At 39.4% G+C, this 13,832-nt stretch overlaps 1 protein-coding gene across 6 annotated transcripts in view; it reads right to left on the minus strand.

Annotated features, from left to right (window-relative positions):
• The window catches only part of CDKL3 (cyclin dependent kinase like 3), a 63,192-nt gene extending 52,276 nt beyond the window's left edge, over positions 1-10,916 (minus strand). For 4 of the 6 annotated variants that reach the window (XM_075541556.1, XM_075541555.1, XM_075541554.1 and 1 more), the window contains exons 1-3: positions 10,780-10,916; positions 10,204-10,386; positions 7,349-7,543 (exon numbers count right to left, since the gene is read on the minus strand). In XM_075541556.1, the coding sequence (XP_075397671.1) occupies positions 7,349-7,543; positions 10,204-10,368 (360 nt within the window). In that variant the 5' untranslated portion in view covers positions 10,369-10,386; positions 10,780-10,916. Of the gene's footprint in view, positions 1-7,348; positions 7,544-10,203; positions 10,390-10,779 lie in introns of all 6 variants that reach the window. The other 2 variants (XM_075541553.1, XM_075541557.1) reach the window with 2 other exon arrangements.
• Between the last annotated feature and the right edge of the window lie 2,916 nt (positions 10,917-13,832).

The following is a 13,832-nucleotide window of genomic DNA, read 5'->3' on the forward strand; positions in this document are numbered from 1 at the left end:
TAGGACAGGGTTTCTGAGTCTGTAGCCCTCTGGAGTAGAAAGCCTGTCTTTCTCCCTGGGAAGGGCTGGGGACTTGAAATAGCAGCCCAATGTGTACCCACTGGGCCACCAGAGCTCTTTATAAAGAGACAATAACAAATATTGGCAGGCATGCTGGTTAGAACATAAAATGTTACAATAACTTTGGAAAACTTACTGTACTGGAAAATCAAGAAAATAAATTCCTAAGCATCCATCCAAGATAATTTACAGCATATGCTTAATCAAGAAAATATACAAATGTTCACAGAGGTACTATTCCTAGCAGCCCGAAAGTTGAAATAACAGAATGCTCTTCAACTGGCGGCACCTAATGATTCCCTCACATCTCCAGTTGGGTATTTGCACTGCATCTTCCATATCCTCCTCACAGCAATGTCAGACTGTTCTGCTAACTGTCAGTTTATGTATCTACAATAGATAAAGAAAACGTGGTATAGCCATACAATGGATTTATTCAGCAATAAAAATGAAGTACTGATACATGGATGAAACTCAAACATACGCAAGTGAAGGACCCCAGATGCAAAATAACTGCTGTCATTGTTGCGAGGTGCTGTCGATTTGGGTCCAGCTCATAGCAACCCTACGCACAACAGAACAAAACACTGCCTGGTCCTGCGCCACCCTCATCATTGTTGTTAAGTTTGAGTCCGTTGTTGTAGTCACTGTGTCCATCCTTCTTGTTACAAGTCTTCCTCTTTTTCACTGTCCCTTTACTTTCCCAAACACAATGTCCTCTCCAGGGACGGGTCTCTCCTGACAACATGTCCAAAGTACCTGAGATGAAGTCTTGCCATCCTTGCCCTAAGGAGCATTCGGGTTGTATTTCTTCCAAGACAGATTTTTGTTGTTGTTCATTTGGCAGTCCATGGTACTGTCAACATTCTTCACTAGCACCATTAATTCAAATAGATGTTTTTTTTCTTCAGTCTTCCTTATTCAATGGCCAACTTTCGGATGCATATGAGACAACTGAATATACTATGGCTTGGGCCAGGTGTACTTTAGTCCTGAAAGTAACATCCTTACTTTACAACACTTTAAGGCAGTGGTTCTCAACCTTCCCAATGCCGCAAACCTTTAATACAATTCTTCATGTTGTGGTGACCCCAACCATAAAATTATTTTCGTTGCTACTTCATAACTGTAATTTTGCTACTGTTATGAATCTGGCAACCCCCAAAGGGGTCACAACCCGCAGGTTGAGTACCGCTGCTTTAAGTTCTTGTACACCAGATTTACCCAATGCAATGCGTCACTTCATCTCTTTGCTGCTGCTTCCATGAGCATTGCTTGCAGATCCAAGCAAGACAAAATCCTTGACAACCTCAACCTTTTCTCCATTTATCAGGATGTTTGTTACCTACTGGTCATTTTGAGGATTTGGATTTTGTTTACATTAAGTTGTACTCCATCCAGATGGTTGCAATCTTTGCTTTTCATCATTAAATGCTTCCAAGTCTTCACTTTCTGCAAGCAAGGTTGTGTCATCTGTGTATCATCTATATAGTTTTAGATTAGCCTTCCTCCAATCCTTATGCAGCATTCTTCTTTATACACTCCAACTTCTCTGATTACTTGCTCTGCATAGATTGACTATACAACCCTGATGCACACCTTTCCTGATTTTAAGCCATGAAGTATTCCTTTGTTCTGTCTGCACAACTGTCTCTTGATCCAAGTGCAGGTTCTATATGAACACAATGTAGTGTTCTGGGATTTCCATACTTCTCAAGGCTATCCATAGTTTGTAATGGTCCACACAGTTGAATGCCTTGGAACAGTCAATAAAACACAAGTAAATATCTTTCTGGTGACCTCTGCTTTCAGCCAAGATTCATCTGACACCAGCAATTATATCTCTTGTTCCACATCCTCTTCTGAAAATACTCTATAAAGTAGAATCCTGCCTGTGTAAGTGTTGGACTATTAAGTGCAATGTCAGCTGTTTAAACCCACCAGCCACTCCATAAGAGAAAGATGAGGCTGTCTGCTTCCTTAAATATTTGTAGCCTTGGAAACCCACAGCGGCAGTTCTAGTCTGTCCTCTAAGGTCAGAATTGACTATGTGGTAGTGACTTATATGAAATGTCCCAAAAGGTACATGTATAGAGACAGAAAGGTTAAGGATACAGTGAACATAGGGATTGACTACAAAGGACCAAGATGAATCTTTCCAAGGTGACAAAAATATTCTAAAATAGAATTGTGATGATAGTTGCAGAACTCTAAGTTTGCTTTTAAAAACCAATTAATAATCAAGGGTTCATGAGGGAGGGAGGGGAGAGGCAGAATGAGCTGATATCAAGGGCTCAAGTAGAAAGAAAATGTTTTGAAAATGATGATGGCACCATATGTACAAATGTGCTTGACACAATGAAAGGATGTATGGATTGTGATAGAGCTGTAAGAGCCCTCAATAAAATGATTTTTTAAGAGATCAATTAATAGTATACTGTAGACAGGTGAGTTTTATGGTTTGTAAATTAAATTTCAATCAAGCTATTAAAAAATAGACCTGGATACTTGTCCTCGAAGAACTTATGTTAGAGTAGAAGAGACATATCTTGGACACATAGCAAATATAAAAAACCACAACCCTCACCAGTGCTGCAGAAATAACCCAGCACTGTGAGAGCCATTTAAAACGGAGATCTGATTCCGTTGCGGAGATTAAGAAGGGAATCCCTAGGGAAAATCCTACTTACACTACAATCTGAGGAATCAGTAGGATGACCTTGGGAGGGAAGAGCAATCCAGGTAGAGGGAACAGCATGGGCAAAGGTCTCATGGTATCAGGGAGCATGGTAATTAAGATGCAGTATTTGTTGAAGAAAAAACAAATGTTTTAGAAGTCCAGTCAGATTGATCCTTGGAAGTGAGGTTGGCAAGACTTCATCTTACATCTGCCTGTCATCGGGAGTGGAAAGAACATTTGGAGAGAGACACCGAGCTTGGTAAAGGCATATTGAAATTCTGAGACAAAAGACCAGTCATGTCTTTGAATTTCCCTTTTGCCAACAGCAATTGAAGTTTTAAAACTTTGTCTTTCCATCATTCTTCTGTTCTAACAGGAGCATATTCCTATGATTTTGTTGTTAGTTACTGTTGAGTCCATTCCATCCCATGGTGACCCCATGTAACAGCCTTTGAGCTAAACTGCTATGGAGAAGCCGAATAGAAAGAGCAAGGATTGTGAAGAACATCGAATACCCCCCTCCATCACCTATTAGTCATATGGCAGTGAAATATGTATTGTCTAAAGGTGTTCCTCGTTTTGTTTTAGGAGTTATGACAGAAACAAAGCACAAAAATGTCTTCTCTTCTCACAATGAAATGATGTTTTGATTCACATCAAACGTGCTTAGCTCCTTCTGGATGAAGAGAATGGCAGGCCATCCTTGGGACTATCATATCATAATTTGTGCTGAGGAGTTTCTGGCCCATTCTGTACAACTACACTGAATATTTGTGCCACTGGCAAAACCTGGCACTTTACTCCTGATTGTCTCATTTATTTTCTGGACTGTAAAATAAATGAACTCTTTGAAGGTAAAAACTGCTTTCTACTTATGTTGTATCCCTAATACTTTAGTCACTATTATTCATCAAGTGTATTAAAAAATGTACCAAATTGATAATGTATTCTTCTACTATAAAACTTCTCTACATGGTAGACACACAGCAACATCACTGACTTTTATTGTGAGGTCGGCTCAATTCCTTCTTTCAATACTCTAGCAGAAAGGAAACTTGATGGCATTGTGGAGATGTTCAAATATCAATTATATCAAGCACATTTGTACATATGTTGCAATCTTTTTCAAAACATTTTCTTTCTACATGAGCCCTTAGTGTCAGTTCCTCCCACCCTCATGACCCCCTATAAATTATATTTTCTTTATCTTACACTGTCCATGGTCTCCCTTCATGTTTCTGTTGTCATCCCCGGGGAAGTGTCATATGTGGATCATTATGACCAGCTCCCTGTTTCCCCCCAACACTCCCCACCTTCCCTCTACTCTCATGGTATCGCTACTCCCTTATTGCCCTTGAGGGGTTTATCTGTGCTAGATTCTGTGTCAACAGCTCTGATCTGTATCAGTGTACATACTCCAGTCTAGCTGGATTTCTAAGGTAGAATTAGGGTCATGATAGTGGGGGTGGGTGGGGAAGAGTATTCAAGTACTAGAGTTTCTTATACTCTATAGCACTGCTTCATCAGTGCTATACTGCACCCTGGCTGGCTCATCCCTTCCTTGTGACCCTTCTGTAACGTGATATCTGTCTACAGATGGGCTTTGGGTCTCCACTCCAACCCCCTCCCTAGTATGTATCAATATGATTGTATGTTTGGGGTTTACTGATACCTGATCCCATCAACATCTCGTGATCACACAGGCTGGTGTGCTTCTTCCACGTGGTCTTTGTTACTTCCCTGGCTAGTTGGCCGCTTGTTTAAAGTCAAGCCTTTAAGCCCCTAGACTCCGTATCTTCTCATAGCTGGGTGCCATCAGCTTTCTTCACATTAGCTTAGGCACCCATTTATTTTGTCTTCAGCAATTGTGTTGGGAAGGCAAGCATCACAGAATGCTAGGTTATTAGAACAAACTGTTCTTCCGCTGAGGATTTGAGTAGAGGCCCAATGTCCATCTACTAGTGCAAGGTTTGTTAATGGTGGATACTCAATAAATATTGAACAGATGAATTAGCGAAGGAATAAGCATGTCTCCCCCTGTAATTGGCCAGATATTTGCATTTATCTTCTGAACTGCTTTGAAAATGGTTTTGACAAGGTTTATACTAAACAGATCAAAACTATAAATTATAAGAAACAATTATAAAGAGAAAGTTACATTCGATTTCTGTGATGAACTGGTTATTTCATTAAAGTTTTGAGTTTTCTAGAAGTCTATTTTTTAAAAGGAAACATTATCCATCATCAAATAAAATAACGTATATAATTACTCCTGGAGAGATGAAGCTTCTTCTGGATAATATTCTACTTCAGAAATTTTAATTAAAAGGTATATGAAATATCATGCTAGACAGTAAGTCTGACATTTCAGTTATAGAAAATATCAATAAAAAAGAAAATATCGTGCTTGAAATCTGGAGATATCAGGATGCAGCTTTTTTTTCTTAATTTTTTCAGTGTAAAAATCAACTTAAAATCATCAAAGCTCAAATCTAGATATAAGTATAATAATATTTAATTTAATGAGCCCCAACGTTCATGGCTGCCTTGTCAAAGGTAAGTCATTATATGGTGTGAAATGAGTGGAGGGACAGGGATGCTTGTATTCTGGAGGAGACCAAGGGAATAACAGAACATGGGTTTCTATTTGGGCCTCCTTCTCTGCTGTTCTCACCTCTCCCATATGTATATTCTTCCACACTCGGTGCTGGCTACTGCTTTTTCACATTTCCTCCACCCTAGTCTTCTTACCTCTTCAGTCAGGGTATCTGAGAAGAAAGTCCCATAATCTGTGTATCTAGTTCTAGCTAAGAATTTCCTGAGTGAGAACATTTAAATAAAGTGATTTACCATATGTATATTTGTGTGTGTGTATATATACATATATATACATAATATATATAGAGAGGCAATTCTCCCTCCTAAAATCAGCTTCTGCCAATGCCACCCTAATTCTCCTGTCAGATTTAAAATCTTGTAATTATATTTGATTTCTTCCCTATTCCCCCATCCTTCTCATATATACTGAATTAATTCTCAAAGCCTGTCATGTATATGTTTTGGAATCTCTATCTTATCTCTCTGCTATCCTTCCTCTCTACTCCATTTCACCAATCCAAGTCCAAGTCCTTCACTTACTTCCTATCTGGATTTTCACAAGTTCCTTCCCTGAGCTGCATTTTTATCCACCTTTATCCTTTACCCATTCTAAAATAAGCTTGAGCTTTGTTTTTAATCCTGTTATGAGCCTTAGCAACAACAAAGATCAAGTACTGTCCAACAACAGATGAATGGGATAAACAAAATATGGTATATATGACGGGCTTCAAAAGTTAATAGGACAGAATCCAAGAGTGGGGATGGTGATGCTGGAAGGGTAGGGGCAAGAGGGAGAGAGGACAGGGAAAGGGGGAACCAATCGCAATGATCAACACATAACTATACACCCCACTACAGGGGGAAGAACAGAAAACATGGGAGAAGGGAGACAGCGGTTTGTGTGAAAGATGAAAGTATTAACAATGTACAATCTATTGGGGGGGGTATGATGGTAGTGGGGGAAGGGGGAGAAAAAAAAGAGCTGTACCAAGGGCACAATAGAAAGTAAATGAATCGAAGAGAATGAGGGCAACATATGTACAAACATGCCTAATTCAACTGATGTATGGATTGTGGTAAGAGTTGTACGAGCTCCCCCAAAAATGATTTAAGAACAAAACAAAGAGTTGATAGGAAAATCCTATTATCTTTTTTTTTAATAAGAAAGTTGGGTATTTATTCACCAGCAGTTAGGAATCTGAAAAGGAAAATTAAGAAAACAATTCCATTATAATAGCATTATCCATTATGAAAAGGTCTTCCTATTTGATATCCAATGTTCACATGCATTATCAAAATATTGAAAAGACCAAGGCTTGAGTCAGGTACACCCCATTACCTTTAATTCTACTTTTTCTTGAACTTTTTTGAAACTCCCATAAATATTTATTTTGCAAATAGACCTCCATAAAAAATTGAGGAGCTAAAAAAAGGGAAAACACAGTTCCATGTAAACCCTGCTGAGCTAAACACTGGGCAATGAAGGCAACGCTGAAAATCAGAACAATTAATCTTTTTATTTATTTTTCATCAGTTAAATTACAAGGTCATACACATTTCGCCATTAAGGTATCCACAACCACTTGACATTTCCATAGCCTAATTTATAGTTCCTATCTCCACATCTCTCATCTGACTAGGTGTCCATCAAACCCTGGCACCGAGACTTTCAACATCTTAATGTACTTCTTTCTTGCAATAAAAGCTACCTCAGTGCACTATTCCTAACTACTGATATCTCCCTGTAGTATGCTAGACTTGATCTTGGTCTATCCTACACTTGAATTTTTGTGTGCTTAATAAACATCACCTCAACTCTGCAACTAAATTATCTGATCAGTAACGCCAAGTTCCCTTTTAATTATTTGTATCTCACCTCTCAATTACATTTAAGGATGTCACTTAATATTACACAGAAAAATAATTTTAACAGCCTTCATAAAGACCAATCTTGTTTAAAGGACACTTCATATATTCATCCTGTACTTTTGCTTACACTGAAGCACTTACATTATTATTGTGAAGAAATTCAATTGCTCGAAGAATCTGGAAGAGGTATTTCCTAAGTCGTTTACTCTCTAGTCCATGGCAATAATGTTGCAACTCATCTAATACTGTATGGTCAATAAATTCAAACACCAAATGAATTTTCTTTTTCTGTCTAAAAACTTCAATCAGATTGACCAAGTTTTCATGGCGAAATTGCTATTGACAAAAGAAACACATTTCATAAATTATTTAATGCACAATAACTTGAACAAAATAATGCTTATATAACTTTTGAAGGACGCAAATACTGTTTCATTTCAATCATGCATTTCAGCTGAAATTTCTCAATGATTGGGTTACTTTTATTTCATGATCAGTATTCATAAAGTAAAATACATTACCCCAGAATGACATTGGGTTGCTTATTAAAATATTCTAGAGTCAATGTACTACAACTTAGAATTCTGCTAAAGGATATATGGCTACCCTTTAACTTGGTTTGTGATCAAATTCAACATCTGAAATTTAAACCAATTCTTAGGTTTTCATATGACTGTAGATTTCAACAGCATTGAGTATTTAATTTGAATTTTTAGAATTAATTATTCTCTAATTTTGGTTCTAAACTCTAGAGTAAACTGTAATTTTAGGTGAGCACTATAAATTCATCAGACCAAAAGAGAAACGTGTTATCTAGAAACTCCTGATGAGATTCTCTTTTCAGATATAAAAAGACGATCTCATAACTATAGTAATTTTACATAAGTATATAGTTATTTTTCGGTAAAATTCTATTAACTGTACTAGTATATTAAGCAACAAAACACTACTTTGGAATAGTAGCAATAATTGAAATGGACATAATTTCAAGAAGTCAAAAGTAGTCAGCCATCTATCAACATATAAAACAAATGAAGTTGATCTTTTATGGGATTCATACTATCGTTCAACATGCTAACTTAGTTACAACTAATGTTGAAATGATTTAACCATTGCTTTTAATTATAAAAAATATTCATTTGGCTAAAAATCAAGGGGTTTATTTATGTTGCCTTTATTAAGAAACTACGTTTATAATAAAATATTTGCTTTTATTCTAAGGGCACATCGATTTTCTCCATTCTCTGTACTAATGCAGCTACTGAAGTCTTTAAGATATGACTAAGAGAAAAGCATGCCAAAATACAATGCCAGACTTTTTCCCCATGTTTGGTTTCCATTTCCCTAGTTGGCATGAAGCCCGAGTACTGCAGCTGACAGCATGCTAGCAAGAGGGAAAGGAGTGGACTACTTTTGGATACTATAATATTAATCCTTCAAATCAGGAAAATTACTAGTTTCCTATTCAGCCTTTAATTTGAAAGGCATAGACAATGAAAGCAATTAATGTGAGTTAATGTGAATTAATAAGATAGGGGAAATCACTCAAGGGCTTGAAGATGAGTGAAAAACAGGTACTTTAAAAAACAATGAATCCCCCCCACCCTCCATTACTATATGTCTCTTCTAAAATAGTCTCATTACTTTACCTGTAATTTATTTCATAAACGTTTTAAAAAATTATATTTCATAAACTTTTCACATAAAAATTTAGCTCAAATGACAAAATAACAATGTATAAATTACCAAGGGCACATGAGGGAGGGGGGAGCGGAGAGGGAGGGGGAAAAAAAAAAGTGGACCTGATGCAAAGGGCTTAAGTGGAGAGCAAATGCTTTGAGAATGATTGGGGCAGGGAATGTGCAGATGTGCTTTATATAATTGATGTATGTATATGTATGGATGGTGATAAGAGTTGTATGAGCCCCTAATAAAATGCAAAAAGAAAAGGGAAAAAAACGATTAGGGCAAAGAATGTACAGATGTGCTTTATACAATTGATGTATGTATATGTATGGATTGTGATAAGAGTTGTATGAGCCCCTAATAAAATGTTTTTAAAAAATTTAGCTTAAAATGAATCATGATGGCAATCTTTTTAGGGACAGTTCTACTCTAATGCAGGGTCGCTGAGCTGGAATTGACTCATATTGGCAGTGAGTTTGGAGGTTGCAGGGAAAACAAGTCAGCAGTTCGAAACCACTAGCCACTCCACAGAAAGATGCTTTCTACTTTGGCAAAAGTGTGTCGCAAATCCACAGAGGCAGTTCGACGCTGCTCTACAGGGTTGCAATGAGTCAGAATTGACCTGATGACTCAAGTTTGGATTTTTGGTTTTAATAAATAAACCGCAGAACCTGTCAGAGTGGGAACCTATATATAGTGGGCACTTTTCAGAGTCTTTCCCTTTGAACAGAGAAAGAAAACTGGCGATACCCTCTGAAAGCCTGGAAAAATAGGCAGTCCCGAGTTTCCGCTCTCAAAATTTCACTGTAACGGTCAAAACGCATTTCTAAGTACATGTTCATGTTCTGACCATATACTGGTTATCTTTACAAAATGATTCAGTAGAGAAAAACAATCAACAGAAATGCAATAGACCGAGAAAGGGAACAAGAGAGATTCTCTAGGAAAAGGTCTTGAACCCGGGTTTTCATTCAGGGTACAGCCAGTTCCCTTTAAGGGCGAGAACCGCCACGTAGATCTGAAATGTAATCCAAGTCTCTAGCACAAAGCTGACCTTTTAAGCGAATCTTTATCATACGAAAATATTTGTGAATTACCTGGCGTAACTTTGGTTAAGTTGTGCACAAGCACATCTTGCATCACTATAAAATTACAGAACGATATGGAGCGAATTGCAGGGCAGCCCACTTATTATTCTACCAGGTGCCTTAGTGCATGTTAATGGAAATATTCTTGTAAAACTATTCCTGGTGATTTCTTAACAAGTTCCCTCTTGATGGCTTAGAACAATGAAAGCAAAAGAAGCAAACCTTTAGGAACTTTATTTCTCTCGTTGCGATTTTGTTGACAGATTTTTCTGGTTTCTCATAAAATATCTTAATGGCCACTATCTGCCCAGAAACCTTATGTTTACACTTCATGACTGTTCCGTAACTTCCCTCTCCCACTTTGCCAAGGGTTTCATACATCTCCATGATCCCGTCGGGCGTCTACTGCTTCGGAAGAATCGAGAGGGGGGCAACAGGGAAGGTTTGTCGGTTCATTCAGTCATAGTGGATAATTCAGCCCCCCAATAAAGCCCGACTTCCAAATTCAGAAACCGAAACCCAGACTCCCCTCCACAGACCGTGTCGGGTTTTGAGGACCAAGAGAACTTACGCGGTCCTCGGGCGTCCGGTCCACTCCGCCGGAGGCGCCCTCCCTCCGCTTCCCCCCCCATCCGGCGGGAACCCCCCCACTTCGGCGCATCCTCTCCAGACAGCCAGCGTCCCCGCACCCCGGCAGCCGCCCACTTATCGAGCCCCGGGCCCCACCAAGCCTACGGCCCGCCCGCCCGCCCCTCGAGTCCAACGCGTCGGGCTCGGGCCCGGAGCCTCGTCCCTCACCGCGCGGGCCGCCGCTCCGCCGCCTCAGCCCATACTGCAGCGCCGCCGGCCGGGCGCGCACGCGAGCCAGGCCCGCCTCCCGACACTGACCTTCCTCCGCCGGCCAAGCCCGCCGGCCCGCCGCCGCCGCCCGCTACCATGGCAACGCAGCGGCGGCCGGGGCGGGCCGACCGGAGTGCGCAAGACCGGAAGTTCTGCCAAGCTCTGACCCGGAAGCAAAGGAAAACCACTACCACTAAAAAACCAGCCCAGTGGAAGGTGCTCCTGGAGCGCGCTCGAGTGGAAGCCGGCTTGGGCGTCCGTTGTTAGGTTGGCGGGTTGGGTTTCCGCCCAACTCCGGGCCTCTTGACAAGGTTAGTTTTGAGCGGGATGGGGTGCGTCCACACTCTGGCGCAGCGTGTGGTGCAAGTTCGCTAACAAGGAGCACCGAGGCCAATGCTCCAGACGTGCACGCCAGAGGCCGACGTGCCGGGGACCCAAAGAAAAACTAAGCCCGTTGCCGTCAGTCTCTTCCCACAGCAATATGAGAGCAGAACGTAGAACAGGTTTTCCAAGACTTTGACTCTACAGACGGAACTGCTGCAGGTGGCTAGTATTTTTGAACTTGGCAGCACCAACCACTAAAGGGATGGCGTGTCATTAAGCTGTGACCCTTGGTAAAGATAGGCCTCCAAGGAAGTGTTGTGTGGTTTGGGTGTCCTGTGTTAGTTACCTTCACTGCCGAGTCGATGCCGGCTCCTATTTCACAGCTGTTGACAGTCATCCTTAAGACGGGGTGTCTTAATAGTCAAGAACATTTCACGAGCACTTGTTAAACACACTTGAAAAATTTTTCCTCTTTTAAAAAAGAAACAAAACTCCCTTACATGTCTACATTACTTTAGTTTTTTTTTTTTTTAAAAAAAACGAATAAAAGAATTCAACGGATTCTACCACATGCAAGAAGGAAGGAAGGGCATAGAAAAAAGTAGCCAGCATTTAATTGCTTAAAACCCTGACCTGAGTCTCAGCTGTCGTGACAACTTACAATTAATAACTGGGTGAAGCTGAACAAGTACCTGGGGAGTGCTGTACTCGTTAGGGTTGTCTGACTCTTCTGTGAAATGAGTGATACAATACTTGCCCTAAATAAATTTACTATAATAAATTCAAGCCAAAGAGCTTCCCATCCCAACATGTACATTAAAATCACACACGGAGAACTTTTAAACCCTCCTTCCCAGAGATTCTGCTTTATTTGGGATGCGGTAAAAGAACTGGCATTTTAAAGTCTCCTCCAAATGTTTCAAATATGCTGCTGAAGTTCATAGATTGTGAGTGGGGAGTGAGCCATGGTAACGGTTTTTGTTTTCACCAACAAAATATTCAGAACCCTCATTCTTTTTTAAACATTAGGGAACAATAGTATAAAATACATCCAATCTATGAATGTCAAAGTAAACCTTATAGTTGGCCCTGGCTTTTAAAATTTTAGAAATCATTTTATTGGGGGCACTTACAGTTTTTTTTAACAATTCAATCATCAGTTGTATTAAGCACATTTGTATATATATGAAATGGCCCTGACTTAAAAATTTACTCAGCATTTATTTTGGGGGGATTGAATAAAGGCAAAAGACCATATGAATCAGACTAATCCCTGCCCATCGTGAAAATTTACTACTACAGAATTGATAAACTATACAATGTTAGCTTGAAAATAATTATTTTTACAAATACAGTAATACCTTGGTTATGGAACAACACCAAGCTAGAGCTTTCCTCTACTCTGAACAACAAAGAGTGACCAAAAGATCTGCTCAGTGTTTGTAACTCGGCTTGATAATCAAACCAAAAATCCTACTTGAAAACAACCTCTATGGACCAATAAGGAGTCACAAGTAGTGCCTTGGCTCAGACACAAAGGAGTGACACTTCAGTGTTAACCACCGTTCTATCTGGCCAACATACAGTGTTTGTGTTAGTGCATTAAAACATTCATTACGCTCACTCTTGCGCTTTATTTGCATAAAATATTGTAACCATGGTTCTAAAGAAAGTGATAGCAGCAGTGAAACTAAGAGCAAGACTGACAGCCACTGTAAGGAGAGAAATCCTTGCAAAATTTGAATCAGGCTGCTGCTTGTGTGATTTATTGGCTGAATACAACATGGCTAAGTCGACATTATCAACATTTTTTGGGGAAAAAAAAGTGTGATTAAAGCAGCTAATGTAGCAAAGGTGTGAAATTATTAAGCACAAAATCACCCAGACCAGCAAAAAAGTTGAAAGGTTGTTGTTAATTTGGATAAATCAGAAACAACTTGATAGTGATAGTGTATCAAAGACTAATGTGGGAGAAGGCTAAAAGTTATATGATTTAATGAATCATAAATTTGAATTTATTAGGAAAATGAATTTATAAGTATAATTTGAGGGCCTCAGAACCAACTATTTGGTTTGCATTCTTTCATATGGGAAAAATATGTTTAACTCTGGAACTTTTTGGTGTTTGAACACAAATTTGGAATGAATTAACTTCGACAACCAAGAATCCCTGTAATAGGTTCTGGTAACTAGACAGCCGAGTCTTGATCATGTGATGCTCTAAGACTATGATGAACCTTCATGGAATTTGTCAAAAATGTTACTTCATTTTGCAAAATCATATGCAATTATTGCGAAATAAATTACATTCCATCGTTGTCATTGAGTCAATTCCAATCCACAGCCACCCAATATAGGGTTCCCAGGACTGTAAATCTTTAGGAGAAGACACCCTCATCTTTCTCCTGAGGAATAGTTGATGGGTTTGAACCACTGGCCTTGGGGCTAGCAGTCCAATGCTGACCCAACAGCACCACTGGGCTCCTTGTGTGTCTGTTTTTAATTCTGATTAACACGATCATTTCCATTAAGAGACATTGTTTTAAACCTCAAGCATTTTCTTTTTGTATTTGACTGCTGGATACCCTGCTGAGGCTGTTTTACAATCTAACCGAGGGAGAGGATGGTAGGAAGGCAAAAATATATAACTGTTTAGTTGATCGTGTTTGTAAATGATTAGCAGGCCC

The sequence above is a fragment of the Tenrec ecaudatus genome, chromosome 2, assembly GCF_050624435.1.
Source record: "Tenrec ecaudatus isolate mTenEca1 chromosome 2, mTenEca1.hap1, whole genome shotgun sequence".
NCBI classification, from domain to species: domain Eukaryota; kingdom Metazoa; phylum Chordata; class Mammalia; order Afrosoricida; family Tenrecidae; genus Tenrec; species Tenrec ecaudatus.